The following is a 27,485-nucleotide window of genomic DNA, read 5'->3' on the forward strand; positions in this document are numbered from 1 at the left end:
TTAATTCAAGTACTTCTTTGCCAAAAAGATCATGATTATTAGAAAACAAATTACGGACTCCTCTTTGAATATGCATATTTTTCCAAAACTCAGTTGTCCTGAGTCTGCACAGAACTGCCAGGACCTTAGATCAATGGAGACACTAAACATTTGCAATCCTGTATCTCTCGACACATTCACTAAAATAGTCATTGTCTCTAAACCTTCCAGCTGTCTACTGGACTCTATTCCAACTAAACTACTGAAAGAGCAACTTCCTGTGCTTGGCCCTCCTATGTTGAACATAATAAATGGCTCCTTATCATCCGGATGTGTACCAAACTCACTAAAAGTGGCAGTAATACAGCCTCTACTGAAAGAGACAAACCTTGACCCGGAAATAATAAAAAAAATAAAAAAATATCGGCCTATCGAATCTCCCATTCCTCTAAATAATTTTCAGATAAAGCTGTTGCTCAACTACTCACTGCCTTCCTGAAGACAAATAATGTATAAGAAACTCTCCAGTCTGGTTTCAGACCCCACCATAGTACTGAGACTGCTATCGTGAAGGTAGTAAATTACATTTTAATAGTGTCAGATCAAGGCTCTGCATCTGTTCTTGTGTTCCTAGACCTTAGTGCTGCTTTCCACACCATTGATCACCACATTATTTTGGAGGGATTGGAAACCCTAATTGGTCTACGCAGAATATTTCTTGCCTGGTATAGATCTAATTTGTCTGAAAGATTTGTTTGTCTCTGTGGAGGGTTTGTCCTCCGACAAATCAAGGTGTTCCTTAAGGTTTAGTTCGAGGACCACTACTGTTTTCACTATGCACTGAGTATACCAAACATCGGGCATGGACTGTACAAGGTGTCAAAAGCGTTCCACAGGGATGCTGGTCCATGTTAACTCCAATGCTTCTCACAGTTGTGTCAAGTTGGCTGGATGTCCTATGGGTGGTGGACCATTCTTGATACACACGGGATACTGTTGAGTGTGAAAAACCTAGCAGTGTTGCAGTTCTTGACACAAACTGGTGCGCCTGGCACCTACTACCATACCCCATTCAAAGGCACTTAAATGTTTTGTCTTGCCCATTCACCCTCTGAATGGCACACATACACAATGCATGTCTTAATTGTCTCAAGGCTTAAAATCCTTCTTTAACCTGTTCAGTGGCGGTTTCAGCATGTAAATCTTGGTGGGGCAAAAAAAAAGGAAAAAAAAAGTGGGATGCATGCCAGCAAAGCCACTACACAACACAACGCTAAACAATACAATAACTGCACTATACCACTGCTACACCTGGCTATCAGCTTAGCCTTGTCTGGCAGTGGAACAATTCATTCAGCCTCATTTACTGCTTTTAAAAAAACATAGCTGAAATGGCTGACTTGCTTAAACAAAAGTGGTTTCTACTGACAATTGAGATATACAAACTATGGCATGCGGATAAGAGGCAATCCGTAATTTCGATTAAGACATTAGTGAGCGAGCTAGGCCAGACGTAGTCAATATAACTATTTGTTCAGCACTTTTGAAATGTGTAGGATAGATAAAGGGGGCGTATAAGCAGACAATGAAAGCTCTTACAATATTCTATGATTACATTTCTCACAAACAGGCTATAGGCTACATGTGCACCACCAAGTCAGAACAGTAGGCGAAATTAAGAGGTGAAAATAGACCTATTTATTAGTGTGAGGCACATGGGCTACTAACAGCTTACTACACAACATAAACTTAGTATTACTTTCTTAGCTACAGTATACATACCTTCCTGGCATATTACAAGCAAGTAGTAGAGGTTAATGGTTCACCGTCTCAGGCAAAAACAATGAGTTATGGCGTTCTGCAGGGGAGCGTGCTTGGGCCTGTACTGTTTTTACTGTATATTAACGATATGAAAGATGCTTGTTCTTGCAGTCTTTTCTTTTATGTGGATGACTCTACACTTCTGGTGTCTCACAAAAATAAAACTATGTTGGAGAGCATACTTAGCACAGAGCTTACTAACATTAGCAAATGGCTTGGAGATAATAAGCTCTCTCTGCACTTAGGGAAAATAAGGCAATTCTTTTTGGACCCAGACCTAAATTGAGTAGGTCCTCTGAAATCAGAGTAGAGATAGGGGGTGAGGTGCTGACTACTAAAACCTCTGTTAGCTACCTGGGATGTATCCTTGATGGAAGCTTGGGAGGTGTGAGCATAGCCAATAAAGTGCTAGGGAAGGTTAATTCCAGGACTAAGTTTTTGGCTAGAAAGTCCAAGCTGCTTGTTAAGGACTCCATGAAAGTGCTAGCCACTGCCCTCATGCAATGCCATTTTGACTACATCCTGCTTTGGGGCTTATCTAAGTTTATGAAGGGGAAGCTCCAGATAGCCCAGAATAAGCTGATCAGGGTAGTATTGAAGGTGAGTCCACGTACTCATATAGGCAGGAGCTGCTTTCAGGAACTAAACTGGCTGCCTTTTGAGGCTAGGGTGTCCCAGATTAGACTAGGTTTGGTTTACAGGAGTATTTATGGTTCTGCACACAGATATCTAACTGATTACCTTACCCATGTTAGGGATGCACACAATCACAGCACCAGATCAGGCATTGCTGATGTGTGCTTCTACAGGCTCTGGAGTAATGCTGGGAAAGGTACTTTTATACTGGAGCCTCAGAATGGAATGAGTTACCTCTGCCCATAAAAACGACATCCTCTCTGGGCAGCTTTAAAAATAAAGTAAAAATATGTTTGATGTCTTCTGTGCCCATATGAATAACTGCTATGATGTAACTGCAATGATGAGATAGATTTTCTTCTTCTTTGTTTTTATGTTTATTATCTCAATGCCATACTGTGTTTAACTGTGTTCGATCTTGTCTCAGGAGGACCACAATGGAAGTAAGTTCTAGACTTTATTGTGTGTTATCCTCGACGATTTAACTCATGTGCATGTATGGCTTTTTCAAGTTTTATGTGTGCTTGTTTTTTTAAATGGTCGAATTAATAAACTAAAATACATAATTTATGCAGAAGCATACAAGACACGTTTGGACTCACCTTGTTGTGCTGTACTCACTTGAAAAGGAAGGTGACGCTGCGGTCCTTCGTGGGCAAATTTTGTCATCAAACTTTCATCAAAGTCTGGCATTCTCTGGATTTACAGTGCTAGACAACTGGGAACTCAAAGAAAAAAAAGGTTGAATCATGATGACGTCAATGATCTTCAGGTCATAGCTCTAGAAAGAGGCCCGAGATCCCGATTTACAATTCCGAGTTGGATGAACGTTCAAAACGTATTTTCCCAGTCAAATCTCGTTTGTCCCGAGGTCCCAGTTGTCTAGCACTCACTGAAGTTAGATTTTGCACTTCCGATGTCATTGTCGTGTGTGTAGGTGGCAGGGAAGTCAGGCGCAGGAGAAACCAACTTGGTGTAAATGGAGTAGTTTAATTAAGATAAAACAAACTCCAAAAACCAACATACATAAATAAAATAACATGGATAAAATAACCCGTCACGCACCAATACAAATACACGAGCACATAACAACAAACAATCTCTGACAAGGACATGAGGGGAAACAAAGGGTTAAACACACAACATGTAATGAATGGGATTGGAACCAGGTGTGTAAAAAGACAAGACAAAACCAATGGAAAATGGATCAATGATGACGTCGACCGCCGAGCACCACCCGAACAAGGAGGGGCATCGACTTCGGCAGAAGTGTTACTGGTGTTCTTCCATGCCGTCCATGGGAGGGGTGCATCACTTGAGTGGGTTGAGTCACTGACGTGGTCTTCCTGTCTGGGTTGGCGCCCCCCCCCCCCTTGGGTTGTGCCGTGGCGGAGATCTTTGTGGGCTATACTCGGCCTTGTCTTAGGACGGTAAGTTGGTGGTTGGAGACATCCCTCTAGTGGTGTGGGGGCTGTGCTTTGGAAAAGTGGGTGGGGTTATAGCCTGCCTGTTTGGCCCTGTCCGGGGGTATCATCGGATGGGGCCACAGTGTCTTCTGATCCCTCCTGTCTCAGCCTCCAGTATTTATGCTGCAGTAGTTTATGTGTCGGGGGGCTAGGGTCAGTCTGTTATATCTGGAGTATTTCTCTTGTCTTATCCGGTGTCCTGTGTGAATTTAAATATGCTCTCTCTAATTCTCTATTTCTCTCTTTCTTTCTTTCTCTCGGAGGACCTGAGCCCTAGGACCATGCCTCAGGACTACCTGGCATGATGACTCCTTGCTGTCCCCAGTCCACCTGGCCGTGCTGCTGCTCCAGTTTCAACTGTTCTGCCTGCGGCTATGGAACCCTGACCTGTTCACCGGACGTGCTTGTTGCACCCTCGACAACTACTATGATTATTATTATTTGACCATGCTGGTCATTTATGAACATTTTAACATCTTGACCATGTTCTGTTATAATATCCACCCGGCACAGCCAGAAGAGGACTGGCCACCCCTCATAGCCTGGTTCCTCTCTAGGTTTCTTCCTAGGTTTTTGGCCTTTCTAGGGAGTTTTTCCTAGGGAGTTTTTCCTAGCCACCGTGCTTCTTTCACATGCATTGCTTGCTGTTTGGGGTTTTAGGCTGGGTTTCTGTACAGCACTTTGAGATATCAGCTGATGTACGAAGGGCTATATAAATACATTTGATTTGATTTGAAGTCGTGACATCCGAGTTAAGTTGTTTTGAATGCATCACAATTCATGCTTCATTGACAAAATGGCAAATAAATGTGGAATGTTTATCATTTTAAACTAGGAAAATAAATTCTTAATCTTAGACTTGGGACCACACAGCCACTCCACTGAATAGCAGGCTAATGATTCCTTTGCAATGCTTGCAGTTAGCCACTGATTCCTTCCAAAACACTAATTGTTGAATTTGCAATTTCCAACTTGTGTAATGTTTATGTCCAATGGCTGATGAGCACCGATACATTTATAATTTCTCTGCATTATTTCTGTTCATATGACAAGGATTAAAAAGGATTAGCCAGTAGATTGTCGACTTGTTTCATGATGTTGACTGCTAGCTAAGATTGAGAGTATGATGTTGACATGATCAGTCCAATTGTAACGATGTGCGCTGAGAGTCGGGAAGCAAGTTCGGGGAGTGAGTGTTTTAACAAAATAAACGGAACACAATAAAAACCCAAGAAACACTAACAGAACACAGACATGAAACAGAAACAATGACGCTTGGGGAAGGAACCCAAGGGAGTGACATATATAGGGAAGTTAATCAGGGAAGTGATGGAGTCCAGGTGAGTCTGATGACGTGCAGGTGTGCGTACTGATGCTGACAGGTGTGCGCCATAACGAGCAGCTTGGTGACCTAGAGGGAGCATACGTAACACCAATCAAAGCTACTGTAGATATAACGTGATTTGATGTAATTTTATCTGTGGCCAATGACCTTGAGCCTTCTTGGATGGGCACTCTAATGTAACTCTATGGCAGCACCCAAGGGACTAGAATTTTAGAGCTCTACCCTTAAACTTGGCGGTGAAGTAGTGTCCCCATGTGGGACAGAACACTGAGCCAATCACGGCGCAACGCTCCACATTTTCTTGCCCCACCACAGAAAGCACTGAGCTATGCTGAAACACCTGCATTTTGGAGCTGCCTTACTCATGAAAACAAAAATGAGACCATGTTTGTATGCAGCTTTATTAACTCAATTACATGTATATATATTTTTTACATTGTTTGCAAACTGATATGTGACACGTATTAACGCCAAAATAGCATGCAAAACAAGCAAGCCCCCCCAAATAGTTTTTTTACTATTAAGGGGGCTGAGTCACAGCCTTGCTTGCAGTCTCCCACACTGTCCCTAGGAGGGTGCATCATGTCATGCCAGGCATTTTTCGCTATACTTGACTTGATTGGGTTAAGTCACAGACCTGATCTTCCTGTTCAGTTTTGCGGGGGAGATCTGCGTGGGCTATACTCAGCCTGGTCTCAGGGTACTAAGTTAGTGGTCTATTTATATCCCTTTGGTACTGTTGGGGCTGTGCTTTGGTAAAGTGGGTGGGGTTATTACCTGACTGGTTGACCCTGTCTGTGGGTAACTTTGCATGGCGCCACAGTGTCTCCCGCCGCCCCATCTCAGTCCTCAGTATCTATGTTGCAATAGTCTATGTGCTGGAGGGCTAGGGTCAGTCTGTCCTATCTGGTGTAATTCTCCTGTCTTATCTGATCTCCTGTGTAATCTTAGGCATGGTCGCTCTAATTTTCCTCTCTTCTTTCTTTCTTTCTTTCTTTCTTTCTCTGTCTCCTCTCGAGGACCTGAGACCTAGGACCATGCCTCAGGGCTACCTGGCCTGACTATTCCTGACTGTCCCTGTCCCCAGTCCACCTGGTCTTGTGCTGATCCAGTTTCTGCTGTTCTGCCTGTGGCTATGGAGCCCTGACCTGTTCACATAGATGTGCTACCTTGTCCCGGATCTGCTGTTTCGACCCTCTCTCTATCTACCGCACCTGCAGTCTCAACCTCTGAATGTTCGGCTGTGAAAATCCAACTGACATTTACTCCTGAGATGCTGACCTGTTGCATCCTCTATAATCATTATGATTATTATTTGACCCAGATGGTCATCTAAAAACATTTGAACATCTTGAAGAACGATCTGGTCTTAACACCTCTTACATCTAGACGTTCCGCTAGCGGAAAACCTGCTCCAATATCCAATGATGGGCGTGGCGCGAAATCCAAACTCCTCGAAAATCCGAAAACTTCCATTTTTCAAACATATGACTATTTTACACCATTTTAAAGACAAGACTCTCCTTTATCTAACCACACTGTCCGATTTCAAAAAGGCTTTACAGCGAAAGCAAAACATTAGATTATGTCAGCAGAGTACCCAGCCAGAAATAATCAGACACCCATTTTTCAAGCTAGCATATAATGTCACAAAAAACAAAACCACAGCTAAATGCAGCACTAACCTTTGATGATCTTCATCAGATGACACTCCTAGGAAATTATGTTATACAATACATGCATGTTTTGTTCAATCAAGTTCATATTTATATCAAAAACCAGCTTTTTACATTAGCATGTGACGTTCAGAACTAGCATTCCCACCGAACACTTCCGGTGAATTTACTAAATTACTCACGATAAACGTTCACAAAAAACATAACAATTATTTTAAGAATTATAGATACAGAACTCCTTTATGCAATTGCGGTGTCCGATTTTAAAATAGCTTTTCGGTGAAAGCACATTTTGCAATATTCTGAGTAGATAGCCCGGCTATCATGGCTAGCTATTTTGACACCCACCAAGTTTGGTACTCACCAAACTCAGATTTACTATAAGAAAAATTGGATTACCTTTGCTGTTCTTCGTCAGAATGCACTCCCAGGACTTCTACTTCATCACCCAATGTTGTTTTGGTTCCAAATAATCCATAGTTATATCCAAATAGCGGCGTTTTGTTGTGCGTTCAAGACACTATCCGAAGGGTAACGAAGGGTGACGCGCCCGGCGCGTATCGTGACAAAAAATTTCTAAATATTCCATTCCCGTACTTCAAAGCATGTCAAACGCTGTTTAAAATCAATGCTATGCAATTTTTCTCGTAAAATAGCGATAATATTCCGACCGGGAGTCGTTGTTTTCGTTCAACGACTGAAAATGTAAACATGGAGTCATCTCGTGCACGCGCACGCCCGTCTCATTGTTCTCAGATCGACCACTTACCAAATGCGCTACTGTTTTTCAGCCAGGGACTGCAAAGTCATCATTCAACATTCTGCCGCCTTCTGAGAGCCTATGGGAGTAGTAGAAAGTGTCACGTTACAGCAGAGATCCTTTGTTTTGGATAGAGATGGCAAAGAAAGCAAAGAAATGGTCAGACAGGGTACTTCCTGTACAGAATCTTCTCAGGTTTTGGCCTGCCATTTGAGTTCTGTTATACTCACAGACACCATTTAAACAGTTTTAGAAACTTTGGAGTGTTTTCTATCCAAAGCTAATAATTATATGCATATTCCAGTTTCTGGGCAGGAGTAATAACCAGATTAAATCAGGTACGTTTTTTATCCGGCCGTGAAAATACTGCCCCCTATCCATAACAAGTTAATGGCCATCCCGCGGAGCCTTCAAGCTCTGTCAAGTTGGTTGTTGATCATTGATAGTATAACGGAGATACTGAGAGTCGAGAAGCAGGTGCAGGTGAAACGTTTAATAAAACAACAAACCTGGAATGAGACAACATAACATAAGCGTCTACACATAAACACAGGAACAATACTAACTGGGGAAAGAACCTAAGGGAGTGCCAGATATAGGAGAGGTATTAAGTGAGGTAATGGAGTTCAGGTGTGCCTCAGGATGACGTGCAGGTGCGCGTAGCCAGAAAGAGGGATTAAACGACAGGATTGAAAAAATCTATCCACAACCACCAAAATGGTGATCAAACCGTCAAAGGAGGGGAGATCAGTAACAAAGTCAATGGATAGATGGGACCAGGGACGCTGAGGCACGGGAAGGTGAAGGAGTTCCTCTGCTGGAGTGTTCCGGGGGGATTTGGTTTGGGCACATACGGAACAGGAGTTGACGTAGCGAGTGACCAGTACTTCTCAGAGATGGATTGGGTAGTGCGAGAAATACCTGGATTTCCAGTGACAACAGATGTGTGTGTCCAGGTCAGCAGCTGATCCCTTATCCCCGTGGGAACGTAGATGCGCTCGGGAGTACAGTTAGTGGGTGCGGGCTCCCTCTCCAGAGGCTGGTGAATGTCCACATCTACGTCCCAGACCACAGGAGCTACGACTCGGGAGGATGGGATTATAGGTGCATTCTGGACAGGACCCTCTCCCGAATCGTAGAGATGGGACAGGGTATCGGCCTTAGTTTATTTTTAACCTGGGCGATAGGTCAGCGTGAAGTCGAACCTTGTGAAGAAAAGGGCCCACCTTGCTTGGCCCGCATTCAGCCTCCTCGCTGTCCGTATGTACTCCAGGTTCCGATGGTCGGTGAGGATGACGAATGGTTCCTTGGCGCCCTCCAGACAGTGTCTACACTCCTCTAATGCCAACTACACCGCCAGGAGCTCTCGATCACCGACGTCGTAATTCCTCTCTGCAGGGGACAGTTTCTTAGAGTAATATGCACACGGATACAATTTATGTGGATTACCCTGTCGTCGAGACAGAACTTCCCCACGCCCACCTCTGAAGCGACCACCTCCACAACAAATGATATCGTGGGATCTGGGTGTTTGAGCAATGCGGCGGAGGTGAAACATCCCTTGAGTAGACGGAAGACCTCATCGGCTGCTGGGCTCCACACCAACCTACGGAGACCATCCTTGAGGAGAGAGGTGAGAGGGGCGGCGATGGAGCTGAAGTTCCTGATGAAACGGCGGTAGAAGTTGGAAAATCCCAAAAACCATTGTAACCCCTTTAGGGTGGTTGGGACTGGCTATAACCTGACCGCATCTACCTTCTTGTCAACCATCATCACTCTCTGCGGGCTGATTTGGTAGCCTAAGAAGGAGACAGCCTTCTGGGGAAATTGGCACTTCTCAGCCTTGACGAACAGGTGGTTAGCCAGGAGGCATTCCAGGACTGCTCGAACGTAAGACCAGGATGTCATCGATATCCACGACCGTCTGGCATCCGAGCATGTCCCTGAACACCTCGTTAACGAATGCCTGGCAACAGCAAGTACTCGTAGTGGCCAGACATCGTGCTAAACGTAGTCTTCCATTCATCTCCCTCCAAGATGCGGATGAGATTGTATGCACTCCGCAGCTACAGTTTTGTAAAGAACCAGGCTCCGCGGAGCTGATCGATGGCTGCCGACACCAACGGGAAACGGTAACGGTACTTCGTGGTGATTTCATCGAGCCCTCTGTAATCAATAAATGGACCTTACCCTCCATCATTCTTGGCCATGAAGAAGAAACCAGCTGACGCAGGAGAAGTGAACGTGCGGGTGAAACCTTGTTGGAGCGCCTCTTGGATGTAATCCTCCATGGCCTGTGTCTCAGCCACCGACAGAGTGTAAATGCGTCTGCGTGGAGGCACAGATCTTGCCAGCAGGTTAATGGCACAGTCCCAGGGATGATGAGGAGGAAGACAGGTGGTGCTGGTCTTGGAGAATACCTCCCGCAGGTCCTGGTATACCTTGGGATGTTGGGCTGAAGGACAACCACAGGACTCTCAACCGATGTGGTACCACAGGGGATGGGGAAGCAGGTCCTCCGGCATTCGTGTGTTCAGTCTGTGATTCTCATCCTCGACCATGAGATGGTGGGGTTATGGCGTTGAAGCCAAGGGAGGCCGAGGATGATCTTGTGAACTGGTGCACTGGTGATGAAGAAGGGGATGTTCTCCTGATGAATGGACTCCACGGTGAGGATGAGGGGTTGGGTGATGTGTGTAATGGTTTCGGATCCTAGGGCCAATTATCGAGGGCTTGAACCTTGGAAAGGAGAGGAGAGCGGGTATGAGATGATGTTAAGAGAGAAGGCAAGGGTCTGGTCAATAAAGTTTCACGCGTCACCGGAATCCACTAATGCTGTAGACAGTACATGAGGGACAGTCAACTAGTGTGATGGACACCAAAAAGAGTTGAGCTGAAAGTGATGAAGATGGAATACTCACTCCTGCCCCAGGAGGTGGAAGATCACGTGACTGTCCCTGTGCTCTTGTGGATCCCGGATTAGCAAGTGCCGGACACTCCTGGAACTGGTGCCCTCCTTGACCACAATACAGGCAGAGCCCCAGCTGTCTCCGTCTGCGACGCTCTGCTGCGGGGAGGCGTGTGACCCCTACCTCCATGGGTTCAGGCTCTGATCCAGGGTGTTCACTGAGGGAGTGAGAGAAGTGATGAGAGTACCGACGCTCCCGAAGTAGGTTATCCAGACGGGTGGCCATCACAATGAGTGCATCCAAGGAGAGGTTGTCATCTTGACAGGCTAGTTCTGTCTGGACCTTCTCCTGCAGACCTCTTCTGAATAGCGTACGAAGCGCCAGCTCATTCCATCCGCTGGATGCTGCTACTGTCCGGAAGGTGAGCGCATACTCAGCAGCAGTCTGGTCCCTCTGCCGTAATTGGAGTAAGCGCTCACCTCCTCTCTGCCCTCTAGGGGATGATCGAAAATGCATTTGAACAGAGCCATGAACCCCTCATATGAATCTAGCTGCTCCTCTCATCTCTCCCAGACTGCTGTGGCCCATTCCAACGCACGCCCAGTCAGCAGAGAAATAACCGTGGCAACCTTGGACCTCTCGGTGGTGGGGGCTCCCATCTATTGCGTAAAGTAGAGGGAGCTCTGAAGTAGTAAGCCACGGCATTTAGATAGGATGCCGTCATATTTATCCGGGAGGGACAAACGGGCATCGCTGACCTGAGCGGATTGCTGAATGGGCTGTTGTGCTGGGTCGACTGGTTGTAGAGTATCCTCCGCTAGTTGATGGCAACGCCTCCCGGGTATGTTTGAGACGTTGCACACTGCGAAGAACCTCTTCCATAGCCGTCCCCAGTTGTGCCAGCTGGTAATGGTGTTGACGTAGAAGGTATCCCTGCTCGTCGACCGTCTGGGAGATATTCTGAACCAGGTTTTCCTCTAGAATTTTGCTTGTGCTTAGCTCTATTCTTTTTATTCTAAAAAAGTCCCTAGTCCTTGCCGGTGACAAGCATACCCATAACATGATGCAGCCACCCCCATGCTTGAAAATATGAAGAGTGCTACTCAGTGTTGTGTTGAATTTCCCCCAAACACAACACTTTGTATTCAGGACAAAAAGTTAATTTCTTTCCCACGGTTTTTTGCAGTTTTACTTTAATGCCTTATTGCAAACAGGATGCAAACAGGATATTGTGGAATATTTGTATTATGTACAGGCTTCCTTCTTTTCACTCTGTGATTTAGGTTAATATTGTGGAATAACTACAAGGTTGTTGATCCATACTCAGTTTTCTCCTATCACAGCCATTAAACTCTGTAAATGTTTTAATTGGCCTCATGGTGAAATCCCTGAGTGTTATCCTTCCTCTCCTGCAACTGAGTTAGGAAGGACTCCTGTATCTTTGTAGTGACTGAGTGCATTGCTACACCATCCAAAGAGTAATTAATAACTTCCCCATGCTCAAAGGGATATTCAATATTTGCTTTTCTATTTTTACCAATCTACCAATAGGAGCCCCTGTCACGACTTCCGCTGAAGTTGGTCCCTCTCCTTGTTCGGTCGGCGCTCGGCGGTCGGCGCTCGGCGGTCTTCTAGCCATCATCGATCCACTTTTCATTTTCCCTTTGTTTTGTCTTGTCTTCCCACACACCTGGTTTCAATTTCATCATTACATGTTGTGTATTTAACCCTCTGTTTCCCCCCATGTCCTTGTCCGGAATTGTTTGTTGTAAGTGCATGTGCACATTTATCTGGTGTGCGACGGGTTTTGTTACCCCTTGATTGATTGATTGATTGATTGATTGATTGATTGATTGATTGATTGTTTGTTCTGTTTCCGGTGTTTTTTTAATTATTAAACTGCTCTGTTGGTAAACACAGTTTTTGCTCTCCTGCGCCTGACTTCTCTGCCGCCAGTATGCACCCCTTACAGCCCCTTGGGAGGCATTGGAAAACTTCCCTGTTCTTTGAGGTTGCAATTTATCATGTGACTTGTTAAGCACATTTTTACTCCTGAATTTATTTAGGCTTGCCATAACAAAGGGGTTGGATACTTATTTATTGAAGACATTTCAGCTTAAAATGTTTAATTTGTAAAAATGTCTAAAACCATAAGTCTCTTTGACATTATGGCGTATTGTGTGTAGGCCAGTGACACAAAATCTAAATTGAATCCGTTTGAAATTCAGGCTGTAACACAACAAAATGTGGAAAAAGTCCAGTGGTGTGAATACTTTTTGACGGCACTGTACATACTACAAGTCTCTACATAAAACAGGCAAGCGGATATTAGGGTTTAAAGGCTACTTATAACAGCATCACCTATAGGCCAATCGGTGTCATTCTTTTTGACAAAGACACTCATTGCCTCTAGTTCTACTTCATACCTTTCAGCCCGTCAGTACGGTTGAAAGTATGGATTATATCCCTCTTGCTCCACATGGGTCTAGTAATAGTAACAACAAAGTCACTCCGGTGACATCGTGGGAGGACATGCCCGCGGTTCATATAAAACCGTACGTCAGACCACGCACTGTCTCTTATTTGGTCTCGCAAAGTATGGCTTAGTCGTATCGCGCAAGTTGACTGCTCCACTACTCCCGTTTTTCAGATTGCATCTTCCCAGGTCGTGGTAGGGTAAGCTAAACTCTGTATGAGTTGTGTGGACTGTTAAATAAAGGTTAAATAAAATAATAGACTGTACTGTCAGTCTATCACCAACAGCCTGTGATCTGTGGGTCAGAGCGTGAAATTCGCCCTCCAAGGCTGAGTGACAGCTCTCCCCTACCTATCCCTTTTATCGGAGGATATTGGGATTTCTTGTTTTGTGCTGATTTAGCTCACCAGCCAGTGTGGGTGTTGGCCACCGTTCTTCAGCTAGTGTGTGTGTTGCTAACCTTGTCAAGATATCCTCCACTGCTGTGCTCGTTATCGAGGCCACCGGGCACTAGTCTTCCTTTGACAATTTAAACTCGAATGGGTCACTTCCCTAGATAACAGCATCTCGGAAGATTGTCAGCCTACCCAGCTAACGGTATATGATGTGAGATTCGGATTGCCTCCCTTAGGCATCCCTCTCCCCTGGTATTACTACCATGCTATAAACTAGCTAGCTAGCCAGTTTACTAACTCAACCTAGCTGCCACTGTGTGTCATCAGCTAGTTTACCAACTCCACATAGCTGCCACTGTGTGTGGTCAGCTTGGCTTACCAAACAACGGCTATTCGTGCGTGTTTTGCATAAATAAGCCTACGTTTAAACATTTTACCTCTCCTTCTCCAGCCCTGTGGTCATAGCTAGGCTCATTCGAAATAATTTTTGCAGGAATTCCACTCTGTATGTAGGCTTGTTATAGCAATTTGCATTTCACAACTCCATCACAGAGAGGTTTTATCCATATCAATAAAAGAGACAAAACAAAATCTTGATTAAGTCTGGGCTATAACCTGTCCTGAGCGGAATGGTCATAACTATCTATTGCCTATTCTTATTGCCAAATCGGTTTTTCCTATCAGCCACTGCACATGCTTCTTCAACTATTTTGTTTAAAATGTATTTAGAGGCTATATTTAAAGGCCTGTGAGCTAGAGTCTCCTGTTAAGGGGAGCCCTATAATAAAAACAGTTATAAAACACAAATAGAGTTCTACAATTATTTTAAATTCATATTAACCCCTCCTACAGAATATGTTTTGGCAAGATTTTGAGTGATAAAATAAATATCAAAATATTCAATAAAAAAGTATTTTGAGTAGCATTGACTCCAGTGGTCATACATAATTAATAGACTCACCAAACATGTATTATTATATGTTTCATTATTCTTGGTAGATACAATTGGTTATGATTGCAAATAGAGCTCAGAGAATGGGATGGTGCAATATTGAATTAGTCATATATTGATAAGGTGCGAGCATGGTGATGTCCACGTCACCCAGAGATATGCCCATGCTGTAGAGATACACCTAGCGGACTGAAACGTCACTGTTGTTGGCATAATAGAGCTAGTTCTATCTAGATTTGCCCTGGCAAACACATCTATTACATTAACTACCTATATGTGAAGTTAACTCAACTGAGGAGTAATAGAGAATGGAGACTTTTAACTTGAAAACGTGCAGCATACCTCTTTCCGGTTTCCCTGACTTCTGTTTTTTTACAGTGCGTTATGCTTGTTAGTGTGGCGTTATGCTTGTTAGTGTGGCCTTTTGGTGGCCTTTTTTTTGCATTCGTGAGATGAAACTGCCAAAACTCTAAAAGGTATTGTTGTAGGTCAGAATTGCAACCCAAGATTTGTTTAAGATTAAAATGTTAGTTGGTAATCGTAACATGGTGTTTGTTCACGTTTACTTTTCTTGTGATCCTAATGGTATGTACGTTCAACCTTTTTAGCTCCATATGTGAACTCCTAATGACCGATCAGGAACATACGCAATATAGTCAGTCAGTAGACAAGATAAGAGAAAGATGATATGCTATAGTTTAGTGTATCTCAGTTGGCAGAGCATTGTGAGTTCGATTACCACGGCGGGGCAGTACGAAAGAAAGTATGAAAATGTATGCACTCACTACTATAAGTCGCTCCGGATAAGAGCGTCTGCTAAATGACTCAAATGTCAAATGTAAGTGTGTCTTGCGCTTATGTTAGGCTACTACTTGGACACTCAGAAATGGGAGTGGTTTATTTTGTCTAATATATAAACGACACCCTTTTTCGTCTCTCATAACTTCTAAGGAAGGTAACGCATGAGTATTTGTCTTTCATCTCAATAAGGATGGCCTACGACTACGCTAAAAACAGAGAAGAAAGACCTGATCCAGTGAAGGCAGACCTCAAAGGTATGTAACCTGATGAGATGGTTATGGAAACTTTGGATAATTTTCATTATCAACATAACATGCGCAGCAACATTCACAGGTATAACTAGGGCAGTAGCAGTGTGCGTGGGTACAATCACAAGGGAAGCCAAGCCAGGGAAAAAAATGCATATTACAATTTTGGGGTTGTGATAATTGCATTGTTTTCTCTTATCCTGTTCATATACCTTGCCACCGTGATATATAGGCCTAAGCTCGAGACGATAAGAAGACACAGTGGCAGAATAAATTCAACCATAACTTTGTTTCATCACAAAACCAGAGAAAACATCTGTCTGGTGGAGTCCACAAAGCATATTGCATGTAACAAACAGTTACATGACCTACAGCATGGTCAATTAAATCAATGTTTCTGAGATTTTCAGACAACTGAACAACTATTGATTTCGAACACCTGAGAGTTACCTCAAGTTCCAAAGAAAACAGGAGCTGCTTCCACTATTCCAGCACCATTTCAACTTCAAAATGGCAACATCATCAACTCGCCTGTGTTTAGTCTAATACAGTGACAACTAAAATATTCCAAAAACAATGTAAGGGCTGCAAAATGAGCAGCGACACTCCTCTCTGGGTGTAAGCTCTGTGGATTTGGAAACTAGTGGCACTCCTGAGTAGAAGGGCCTCCCTTTTACTGCGACATGATGTACAGAGAATTATGTACGGTGCAGTATGTCCAATATGAAAAACTGATTGGATTTAAGCTGATAGGCCACTCTGTAGCACATTCCTGCAGTCAAATGACCTAGTGGCCTCATGGGTTGAATGTTAATAATATTTTTCATCATTAATAAACATGATTTCAAAAAAGCCGCCGAAAATCCGGTTTTTCCATGTCAAATGATTTTGTTATATTTCAGTCTTCTGTGAAAGTGTAATATTTAGACATTTCAACTCTATATCTGGCATGGTACAGGTGTCTTTAAAAAAAAAGAAAAAAAAGAATTAAGCCCATAACCATGTGTGTGAGGCGTATACTTCTGTTTCAAAGTAGATTTGTTTAAGACTACCTCTGTGTGACCTTGACCTAGCCCACTGCAGTAAAAGGTTTTAAGGGGTGCAGAATGAGCAGTGACGCTCCTTGGTTGTAAACTCTGTGGATTTCGAAACTAGTGGTGCTCCCGAGTAGAAGGCCCCCCCCTTTACTATGACAGAATGTACAGGAAGTTGTGCAGTACTGCATGTCCAATATGAAAATTTACTGAACATCGTGCAATACGAATAGGCTAATTAACTATGGGATTTAAGTGTTTTCTAAAGTTTATTATAATAATATTGTTATTATTAATAGTACCATTATGAATGTTATTTGTATTACTGTTACATAACTACCTAGTAATTATTTGAATGCAATAATGTCAATGCTATAATATTACTTGTGCTGTAAAGGTGATTAACTTTATACATTTCTTCATATTGTTAAACAAAATTGTAAGTCAGCTAACATTTCCCCATATACTGTTGTGAATTTTGACCATTTGTATTATTTTTCACCATCTTAATTGCAAGACTTTTATTTTGAAGGAAAATTGCAGAGGACACGGCCTTATTCTTGCTGTATCTTACATATTCTTGCTGGCAGAATGGACACGCTGTCATAGACCCCTCCCATGCTGTTTTGTAAAACTAAACTATTGTTTTATATAGGCAACCTTCCAAGCTGGCTGCAAGGCACATTGTTGCGCAATGGGCCAGGCATATTCTCAGTGGGGGATACCACATACAACCACTGGTTCGATGGGATGGCCCTGATGCACAGCTTTACATTCAAAGATGGTAAAATGACTGGAAGTGTTTCTCTTTTTAGTGATATAGAAACTCAAACAAGATGATCTAATGATAAGTCCAATTGGCAAGCTTTTGGGCTTTTTGGTGCTATGGGCTCCATGGGTTGTGCAAGTAAAAACAATTCCCACATTTAGCAATTAAACTCACAATAGAAGTAAATCATCAGGTGTGTGTATATATATGTATATATTTATTATTTTCCTCAGGTGAGGTAATCTACAGAAGCAGATATTTACGTGGCGACACATACAAAGACAACATGGCAGCCAAAAGAATTGTTGTGTCTGAAATGGGGACAATGGCCTACCCGGACCCAGGAAAAAACGTCATATCTAGGTAGTACATTAGATGGTTCATTTTGGCACATTAAAAAGGCAAGATGTGGAAACCAATTATGTTCTGGCATGCTGTAGCAAAAGATCAGGCATGATAGTGCATCTGATCTGACTGTTGATGATTTAATTTTATTTGTCCCTATGAATTTGCCTGTTGCTGATCAAATTATCTTTGTCTACAGGGTGATCACCTTTCTTAACCACACGGTCCCAGACTTCACTGACAACTGTGGCAACAATTTCATTCGATATGGGAAGGATTATTATGCAACCTCTGAAACCAACTACATCCGCAAAGTAGATCCTGTGACTCTGGAGACTCAGGACAAGGTAACTTAAAGTTAATACTGGCGTTGCTATCTTGATGACCATACACATGAACACACCTGTTTCATAAGCCTATCTTGTTATCTCACTAGGTTGACTACATGAAATACCTTGCTGTGAACCTGGTGACATCCCATCCACATTACGATAAAGACGGAACAGCCTATAACATTGGGACTTCAATAGCAGAGAAGGGAAAGACCAAATACACCTTATTCAAGGTTCCAGACACTACTGCGGGAGGTACACCTCCAGTCAAAAGTTTGGACACCTACTCATTCAAGGGTTTTTCTTTATTTTTACTATTCTCTACATTGTAAAATAATAGTGAAGACATCAAACTTTGAAATAACACATATGGAATCATGTAGTAAGCAAAAAAGTGTAGAACAAATCAAAACATATTTAAGATTCTTCAAAGTAGCCACCCTTTGTGCAAAGATGTCATCAAGGCAATCTTGGCATTCTCTCAAGCAGCTTCATGAGGAATGCTTTTCAATAATATTGAAGGAGTTCCCACAAATGCTGAGCACTTGTTGGCTGCTTTTCCTTCACTCTGCGGTCCAACTCATTCCAAACCTTTTCAATTGGGTTGAGGGTGGGTGATTGTAGAGGCCAGGTCATCTGATGCAGCACCATCACTCTCCTTGGTCAAATAGCCCTTACACAGCCTGAAGGTGTGTTTTGGGTCATTGTCCTGTTGAAAAACAAATGATAGTCCCACTAATCGCAAACCAGATGGGATGGCGTATCGCTGCAGAATGCTGTGGTAGCCATGCCGGTTAAGTGTGCCTTGAATTCTAAATAAATCACTGACCGTGTCATCAGCAAAGCACCGGCACACCATCACACCTCCTCCTCCATGCTTCACGGTGGGAACCACACATGCAGAGATCATCCGTTCACCTACTCTGCGTCTCGCAAAGACATGGCGGTTGGAACCAAAAATCTAAAATTTGGACTCATCAGACCAAAGGACAGATTTCCACCGGTCTAATGTCCATTACTCGTGTTTCTTGGCCCAAGCAAGTCTCTTCGTTTTATTGGTGTTCTTTAGTAGTGGTTTCTTTGCAGCAATTCAACCATGAAGGCCTGAGTCACGCAGTCTTTCCTGAACAGTTGATGTTGAGATGTCTGTTACGTTACTTGAACACTGTGAAGCATTTATTTGGGCTGCAATTTCTGAGGCTGGTAACTCTCTAATGAACTTATCCTCTGCAACCAAGGTAACTCTGGGTCTTCCTTTCCTGTGGCGGTCCTCATGAGAGCCAGTTTCATCACAGCGCTTGATGGTTTTTGTGACTGCACTTGAAGAAACTTACAAAATTCTTAATGTTCCTAATTGACAGACCTTCATGTCTTCAAGTTGTGATGGACTGTCGTTTCTTTGCTTATTTGAGCTTTTCTTGCCATAATATGGACTTGGTCTTTTACCAAATAGGGCTATCTTCTGTATACCACCCCAAAAAACATTAAGAAGGAAAGAAATCCCACAAATTAACTTACAAGGCACACCTGTTATTGAAATGCATTCCAGGTGACTACCTCATGAAGCTGGATGAGAGAATGCCAAGAGTGTGCAAAGCTGTCATCAAGGCAAAGGGTGACTACTTTGAAGAATCTCAAATATAAAATAGATTTTGATTTGTGTAACACTTCTTTTTTTGGTTAGTACATGATTCCATATGTTATTTCATAGTTTTGATGTCTTCACTATTATTCTACAATGTAGAAAATAGTCAAAATAAAGAAAACTCTTGAATTAGTAGGTGTGTCCAAACATTTGACTGGTACTGTATATCTTCAAAAATATCACCTTGTCTGTCTTCATGTTCGAGTTAGTTAATTCCTAGTTACAGGGCCAGTCCCTGTGAGGTTGTTTCTGCCTTGGACTTGATCACTGTCTACACCTCTGTTGTCAGGTCTAAAACAGACACCAATTAAAAGGAAATGGAGAAAGCCAGCAGAGACTTAAGCCCCCCAGGAGTTAAACTTTAGACCACTGACCTTTGACCTTGTAAACTCTGACCTTCACTGGTATCTGATGAAAATGCATCGTCTTATATAGCAGTGGTCAATACCTTTTTTTTAATTGTTGAAGTCATGTTTTAACACATTTGAGCAATAACCTTGTATTTTACAATAATCTCAAACATTTAGCAGAACCATTTACCCATCACATTTCTGGGTTTTGTCTTATTACTTTACACCATGGATAGAGAAGTATCCTGACCCTGAAGCAGATAGTTTTCACAAAACATTACAAATGGTTGTAAATTCTCAGTTTATGTTTAATCAGATAAGGCCAATGCTTCTCCAGCCTTGAAGAACCTTGAGGTGATCTGCACAGTGCCCTGTCGCTCCCTCCTGAGTCCCAGCTACTACCACAGCTTCGGCATGACTGACAACTACTTCATCTTCATTGAGCAGCCATTCAAACTGGACATCCTCAAGATGGCCACAGCATACATGAGAGGGGTCAACTGGGCTAGTTGTCTGAAGTTTTGCCCTGAGGAAAATGTAAGTGTTATTAGACTAATTTTCTTTGGCAATGAATTTAATGAGTCCAATGTAAGTGCAAGTACATTGTTTAACACTTTGTGTTTTCAACTTTGACAGACCCTGATTCACCTGATCGATAGAAAGACAGGCAAAGAAGTGGGCATAAAGTACTACACAGAGGCAATGATAGTGTACCATCACGTGAACGCCTTTGAAGAGGATGGTCATGTCATCTTTGATGTTATCGCCTATGATGATCCCAGCTTATACAACATGTTCTACCTAAACGTGTTAAAAGAACAATCAAAGACCTCAGCAATGTCTGTGCCAAAGTGCAAAAGATTTGCCCTTCCTGTACAGACTGACAAGGTAATGGTTTGCAACTGATTACCATCTTAACCTTTAAACATTGCCCTCAACTAATGAGTAGTCAACTGTTTTCTATAATGTTGTGAACTGTTTCTGAAGGGGATTGATGTTGGAGATGATATGGTGAAACTCCAATACACAACAGCCAGCGCTGTGAAAGAGAAAGAGGGTAAACTACTCTGCCAGCCAGAGGTGCTTTGTGACGGTAAGACCAAAACTTGTATTGCTCAATGTTCTGTTCAATTCTTGTGCCTTATAGACACTCAAAATACATATCATCCCAACATTTTCTTTCACAATATACTCGTGTTGATTTTGTTGTTCAATCCCAAAATGTATCTACAGGTGTGGAACTACCCAGGATCAATTATGACTTCAATGGCAAGAAGTACAGATTTGTCTACATGACTTGTGTTGCAATGTCAGCAGTGGCAACTAAGGTAAAAGTCCCTGTGATTTAATTTAGGCCTTTGTGAACATAACTGCATGTGTTGCTTATGTAATATGTTGTTAACTATATACCGAACTTTAATAAATAGATAATGAAGTTGGACACTGAGACAAAGGAGAGGACTGAATGGAGAGAGGAGAACTGCTGGCCATCAGAGCCCGTGTTCATTCCAAGACCCAATGGAGAAGGAGAGGATGATGGTGAGATTGCTTTACATGGTCCTCAAATCTTAAATATATGAAAGCTTATGTTTTGATTAGAATGGCCAGACATTCACAATGTATGCTGAATAAAGTTATAATTTCAATGAAAGTCTGTCCATCATATTCAAACAAAATGTCTACTATGTCCAGGTGTGGTCTTGACAACAGTCATCAACTCCAATCCAGGGGAATCTGGCTTCATCTTGGTGCTGGATGCAAAGTCTTTCAAGGAGGTAGCTCGAGCATATGTGAATGCAGAGCTTCACATGGACATGCATGGATACTTCATCCCAATGGAAAATTAGTGTCTGACAAAGCAATTATTTACTCCAAGAGTAGCCTACTACCCTCCACAAAGAAATAGACACTATGGGAAACAATAGGGATAGTATTAGATACTTTAAATACCAAAGTGCCTTGTAAATGTTGTCTAAACAATGTCCCAGTGCTAATATTGCTACATTTTGCACAACACATGTGAGCAGTTATCTATGGACTAATTCCAGTGTAGTCTTGAATGTGTCTGTATCTCAAAGGAACCCATTATGGATGTCCTCAAAATCATCTACCGTTAAATATTTTTAAGAAAATGTTTTAGTGTTTTGCTACCTATTTAAAACACACCAATCACATAATGTATTTTATTGTTCATGTTTTTATGTATTTTTGTCCTGTATAGCATTGTCAAGGAAAATCCTTATAATAAAAATGATTGTACCATTTGTTGTTATTTAATTAGGCCTAATAAAGAGTGATGGTTGTCTCCGGTCCATGAGAGGGCGCCAGTTACCCCAAAGTGAGTGTACGTTGCTGTTTGCGGGACTCTGATACCCACGTCATATTGTGGAGACGACCATCAACATTGTTGACATCGAGGGGTGGTTCTTATAACCTCAATGCGAGGGTCATGACTTTTTATAAACGTCTGGTGGATTACTGTTCATTATTGTTTTATCTTCATTAAAGTACTTGTTCACGATGCTCTCTATTTTAAAATATCTTCTAAAAAATCAAGTAAATCAATTTCATCCATTCTAATGCATAACGTTAGACTAGCTACATTTGAAGGTTGAGTGCGAATATTTTGTGCTCAATCAAATCAGACAGCAAGTGACTGACCATTTGACGTGAGCTAGTTAAGTGAGCTAGCTAACGTCACATGGCATTTCATATGTATTGTGAGTTAGCAAACGTTCGCTAACTGTCTTTGAAAACATTTGTTTTAGGCTGTTTTAGTTTCTAGACAGTTGCAGAGGACTCTGTCTTCTCAGACCGATGGAGAGACCCGAATTGCACATATTCTCAAAGAGAAGTTTCCATCGGCCACGTCTCTGAAAGTTGTGGACATATCAGGTAAATAGACCTCGAAACATGGGTGTCAAAAGGGGTCCTAATCTAGCTACATCATTATGCATAATGAAATGCATGTTACTACAACGCTGAATTTGTTGTCTTACTGGTATCCAGTGGACTCACACTCGCGTGGTCATCCTTCCATATTAGGTCTCGTTTACTCGACTATTGGAACGAAATGCGAGAAGTTTGGGGTTCCTAGGATAGTGCATTCTTCTTGTGTGGATTATTGGCGGTTGGCATCCAATAATAATAGTGCATTACCGCAACGACCTGTACTTTATTTACTCTCTCACATGTTGGAGTTACAGATGCATAGATGCACTCATAAGTTCAAGAAAATACTTATGGAAAAACAACCAAAAACCCATCCCAAACTGCATGTACTACCATACCCAGCACTATCTGGGCAGCAACACCACCTCTTCCAACATCTTCTGTAGATCCTTTGCAGAAATATCTAGAATATCCAGAAAATGTTCAGCTGCTCTACACAACAATTCCAATTTTATCTGACCAGCTTTCTACTTGTGCAGCACAATTGACAACCACAGCGACGAAGGTCAGAAACCTGGACTTTGATCCACACATTTCACTAGGAACATGTACTATTTGTCCTCCCTCTGAGCAGGCAACATGGAGAGCCCTGAGCCCTACCTCCTGATTCATCCTTCTCACTGCTTCTGCTTATGTAACACCCTGTCCCACCTGTATCTGTTTCACCTTTACCAGGCACTCTGTAGCCCTGGCCTCATGACTGCCTCCACAATTACTACACTTTCTGGGCTCATCCTTCAAACATTTCTCCACTACGTGGAAACCTCCACACCTTGTACATTTAGGTTGCCCCATCCTACACACTGATGCCACATGACCACATTTCTGGCAGTGGAAACACTGCAGAACAGCTGGCATGAATGCTCTAACCGGATAGCTCAATATATCTCAACCAGATCAAAAGTACCTCCAAATCAATGCATAGCAAAACTGACAGGCTCCTCCTCCAATCCATCTTGATTACAGCTAAGCCACATGGCCTCACACACCATGAACCTTCCTCTTTAGCTGCTCAACCTCTACACTTAGAGGCACTGCTATTACGCCTTTGAGTGGAGCCCTGCTCCGTAAACTAAAGCATATTATTTATCGTTCTCCCAGTCGGACCATGCACAATGCTCAGTCCCTCTGCGAGGTGGATATGAATCCTATCCTAACGAATAAACTAATCTCTATCTTAGCATACTGCATACATATTTCCCTATCCTACTCTCCACCCACCTTGAGACCTCAAACGGGTCTGCCAAAACCCCATGATTGACTTTTTCTAAGAACCAAATTCCTATCACCATAGAATCCTCATAGACAATCCGCTTATTTCCATTCCCCAGATCTGCTTCCTTTCCATTCTTCAAAGGCACAGCAGTCGCCTGATCTTTCTTCTCTGACTCCTCTCTTCCATTTTTATCTATCTCATCTTAACTCTCTTCACTTCCCTCACTCCATATCTCTCCCTCCATGATCACTATTACCGGAGAAAAAAAGGTTTTCAGCTTCATCTCCTAATTTATTTGTGCGAGGGCTAGTAAGTCTACGCTCGGCTAGTGCTCGGCCTAGGCAGGGTGTCATGCACCCATTATTTTAGAGGGGTTATGAAGTACGAGAGGATGGAGGGGGAAGTGGGAGAATTTTTCAAATACCCGAAACAGCTTTTTTCTGAAATCTAGAGGCATAAACATTATGCCTAATTCTATGTTTTAAAAAAAAGTAGATTTTTCTGGATAGGTTATCTAAGCATACCTTTTTACCTGTTCACTTTTAATGAGGGTGTCATTCCGACTATTGTAAATCACACATATCAATATACTGCACTAATATGCCTAGGATATTACATACAAATTACAACACAGTACATGGGATCATAACACACATCAGTACAGGCACATATCATGGCATCATAATTAATTCACAACTATAATGATATCATAAGGTGCCAGATTACATTTAAACCAAGTATTTTTCTGCATATCGAAGCATACCTCTTGAGCTGTCTGTATCCTCCTGCCTGGTGGTTATTTTTGTTATGCTTCTCTGCATCTCTGGTAAAATCTGGGTAAAATATTGAAAGGAATGCGAGTCTTATTCAGTACATTTAGTAATTTAGTAATTACTTGCTTTTCTAAAATTTACCAAATTGCCAGCAGACATGCCAGCTAAGATAGTTAGACAAGCTACGCTAGTTATGAGGTTGGGAGATTGGGAACCTATCTAGCAGGCTAGCTAAAGCAAACTTCATAAAGTGGCTAGAATTACAGAGAAGAAACAAAACATTTTTGTTTTATTTGTTCATCAAAAATAAATCAATAGGCTGCATAGCTTAATCAAATGCATTTATAAACTTACCTCCTGTGAGTCCTGCCCATCACCAGCAGCTAAAATCAAATAAAAAATAGGACAAATCTGAGGGGGCACGTGACCTTGGTCCCCCTATGGGCATGGCGCCTCTGATTCCTTGGTGCGCTCATGACATTTGTGTGTCATTATGTTTTCTGTTCTCAGGTGGCTGTGGTGCCATGTATGAAGTCCACATAGAATCCAATGCATTTAAAGGGAAAAGAACTGTTCAACAACACCAACTAGTCAACCAGGTAACCTATTGAGATACATTCTGGAGAGATCAATTAGTTTGCACCATTGTATTGAAGCGTATAGGCTATATAGCTGTCAAAATGTTACATTTGCTTTGGTTGATATTGTTTTGTACCGATCGGATGTGTGGGGGGAGAGATAAAGCAACAACAAATAGTCAAGTCTTATATCAAACCTTTCAGGTGAAATTATTATCCTGTATTGCATTTTATTCCGTATGCAAAATTGTTGCAAAAACAGCACAGCTGAAAACTGCTAAGTTCTCATCCACAGGCTCTCAAGGAGGAGATCCAAGGAATGCATGGACTACGAATATTCACAGATGTTCCTCGAGAGTAGGACCAAGCCCTTTCACAAATTGTAGGTCTTTGAACATACACCCCTCAAACGGAATGCTCATATGCTGATTACATTTTGATTTGAGGATGAACACCCCAAAATCTCAGATTAATTGCTGATGTGTCTATGACAGTAACAAAGGAAACAGTTTGTCCTGTTATTTCCTGACAGTATTGTCAGAAATAATCTGTCGAATTTATGGTAGGGACACATTTTACAATGTCAATTGTGTAATAAATGTAACTCTAAAACCATCATATATTTTTATTTAACACAGTTAAATTATTGATGAGATTGATGATGAGATTATTCGAATGCTGCCTTTACAGAAGACATTGACCTAAAAAGCTATGATACGCACAAAATAACACTGTCAGGATTCATTTGTATATTGCCAAGTCAATTAGCCCCCTAACCAATTGAGTTGGCCTATAGTGTTTTTAACCATTGTAAAGATAGAATGCAAATACATTGTAGTGAACAGTCAGAAAAGCTCATGATAAGACGACTAGCTATGCAACTATTCTTGTACATTTAATCTGTAATTGAAAATCCTTCCTATATTTTGTGTTTTTGTTTAGTGTAGTAGTTGTTTGTTTAAGTCATGAGACACAGTCATGAGACAGGTTTTCATTCCGTTTCCAGTATTTATGTTCTGTTATTCCTCCTTGTTAACCATAAATGTAGAAATAACAGTTGCTGTCAAAGTAGATGCACTTCAATAAATAGTATGTGATTAAAAGGACAAAAACTTCTACTGTGAAATTCACCATTAGGTGGGACCCCCTAGCTATTTCCCCAATATTTTTGTGGGTTAGTACTTCAAGTGAGAATACATTTTACTACATGGAAGCCTACTTGAGATGTACATTTGTTGCTCGCTTATTCATAAACAGGTTATGATTGGATTATAGACATGAAAACTATTGCCAGGAAATGGACATTAATCATTTTGATATTCCCCAAATACTGATATACAGTGTCATGTAGCCTATGTGTTGTTGTAGTCAATCAGTGTTAGGTCCATGTTTTGATACTCACAAATATTAGAATTTATGTGCCTGGAAGAAGAAGTTTGTGAATAACCCTGTCTGATTTGTAGGCACAATAGTGAAATTTGCGGTTCATCTTCAAAATAATGGGGAATCATGCCATATCTGGACAGAATAATCCTAAACAATGTTGGAATATTGTTACATAATTTAAAATGAAATACAATAATTAATTAATTTGACAATAAACAGAAAAATCTGTTGAAATCCAACTGCATTGTCTTACGTTAGATAATGTGTAAATTCTGCCTGCACTGATCGGTTGAGATACGCCCTTTGCATAGGAGTGATGCCATCTGACATAAGACAATGATCCCACTGTGGATGTATTAGACTACATAATTGCACTGGGGGAAATACATACAGTACCAGTCAAAAGACTGGACACACCTACTCATTCAAGGGTTTTTCTTTATTTTTACTTTTTTCTACATTGTTGTAGTAAGCAAAAAAAGTGTTAAACAAATGAAAATATATTATGCATTTGAGATTCTTCAGATTAGCCACCCTTTGCCTTGATGACAGCTTTGCACACTCTTGGCATTCTCTCAACCAGCTTCATGGCGTAGTCACCTGGAATGCATTTCAATTAACAGGTGTGCCTTGTTGTAAGT

The 27,485-nt window shown here is 41.9% G+C and overlaps 2 protein-coding genes across 6 annotated transcripts; both read left to right on the forward strand.

Annotated features, from left to right (window-relative positions):
• The first annotated feature begins 14,768 nt into the window (after positions 1–14,768).
• Positions 14,769–22,202, forward strand: bco1 (beta-carotene oxygenase 1). 5 transcript variants are annotated; one of them, XM_029721543.1, is made up of 12 exons: positions 14,769–14,891; positions 15,406–15,470; positions 17,154–17,282; positions 17,501–17,630; positions 17,812–17,959; positions 18,049–18,217; positions 20,256–20,476; positions 20,576–20,827; positions 20,927–21,032; positions 21,173–21,267; positions 21,367–21,478; positions 21,632–22,202. In XM_029721543.1, the coding sequence occupies exons 2-12, from the start codon at positions 15,407–15,409 to the stop codon at positions 21,784–21,786; spliced, it is 1,581 nt and encodes a 526-aa protein (XP_029577403.1). In that variant the 5' UTR covers positions 14,769–14,891; position 15,406; the 3' UTR covers positions 21,787–22,202. The 5 variants fall into 5 exon arrangements, with proteins under 5 accessions (XP_029577403.1, XP_029577406.1, XP_029577405.1 ...); XM_029721546.1 differs by having other exon boundaries at positions 20,277–20,476; XM_029721545.1 differs by having other exon boundaries at positions 18,049–18,199.
• A 157-nt stretch (positions 22,203–22,359) lies between these two features.
• On the forward strand, positions 22,360–26,570 carry bola3 (bolA family member 3). Its single transcript, XM_029721548.1, has 4 exons — positions 22,360–22,495; positions 22,708–22,834; positions 25,391–25,479; positions 25,754–26,570. The coding sequence occupies exons 1-4, from the start codon at positions 22,460–22,462 to the stop codon at positions 25,817–25,819; spliced, it is 318 nt and encodes a 105-aa protein (XP_029577408.1). The 5' UTR covers positions 22,360–22,459; the 3' UTR covers positions 25,820–26,570.
• Positions 26,571–27,485: the final 915 nt, after the last annotated feature.

The sequence above is a fragment of the Salmo trutta genome, chromosome 29 (assembly GCF_901001165.1).
Source record: "Salmo trutta chromosome 29, fSalTru1.1, whole genome shotgun sequence".
NCBI classification, from domain to species: Eukaryota; Metazoa; Chordata; class Actinopteri; order Salmoniformes; family Salmonidae; genus Salmo; species Salmo trutta.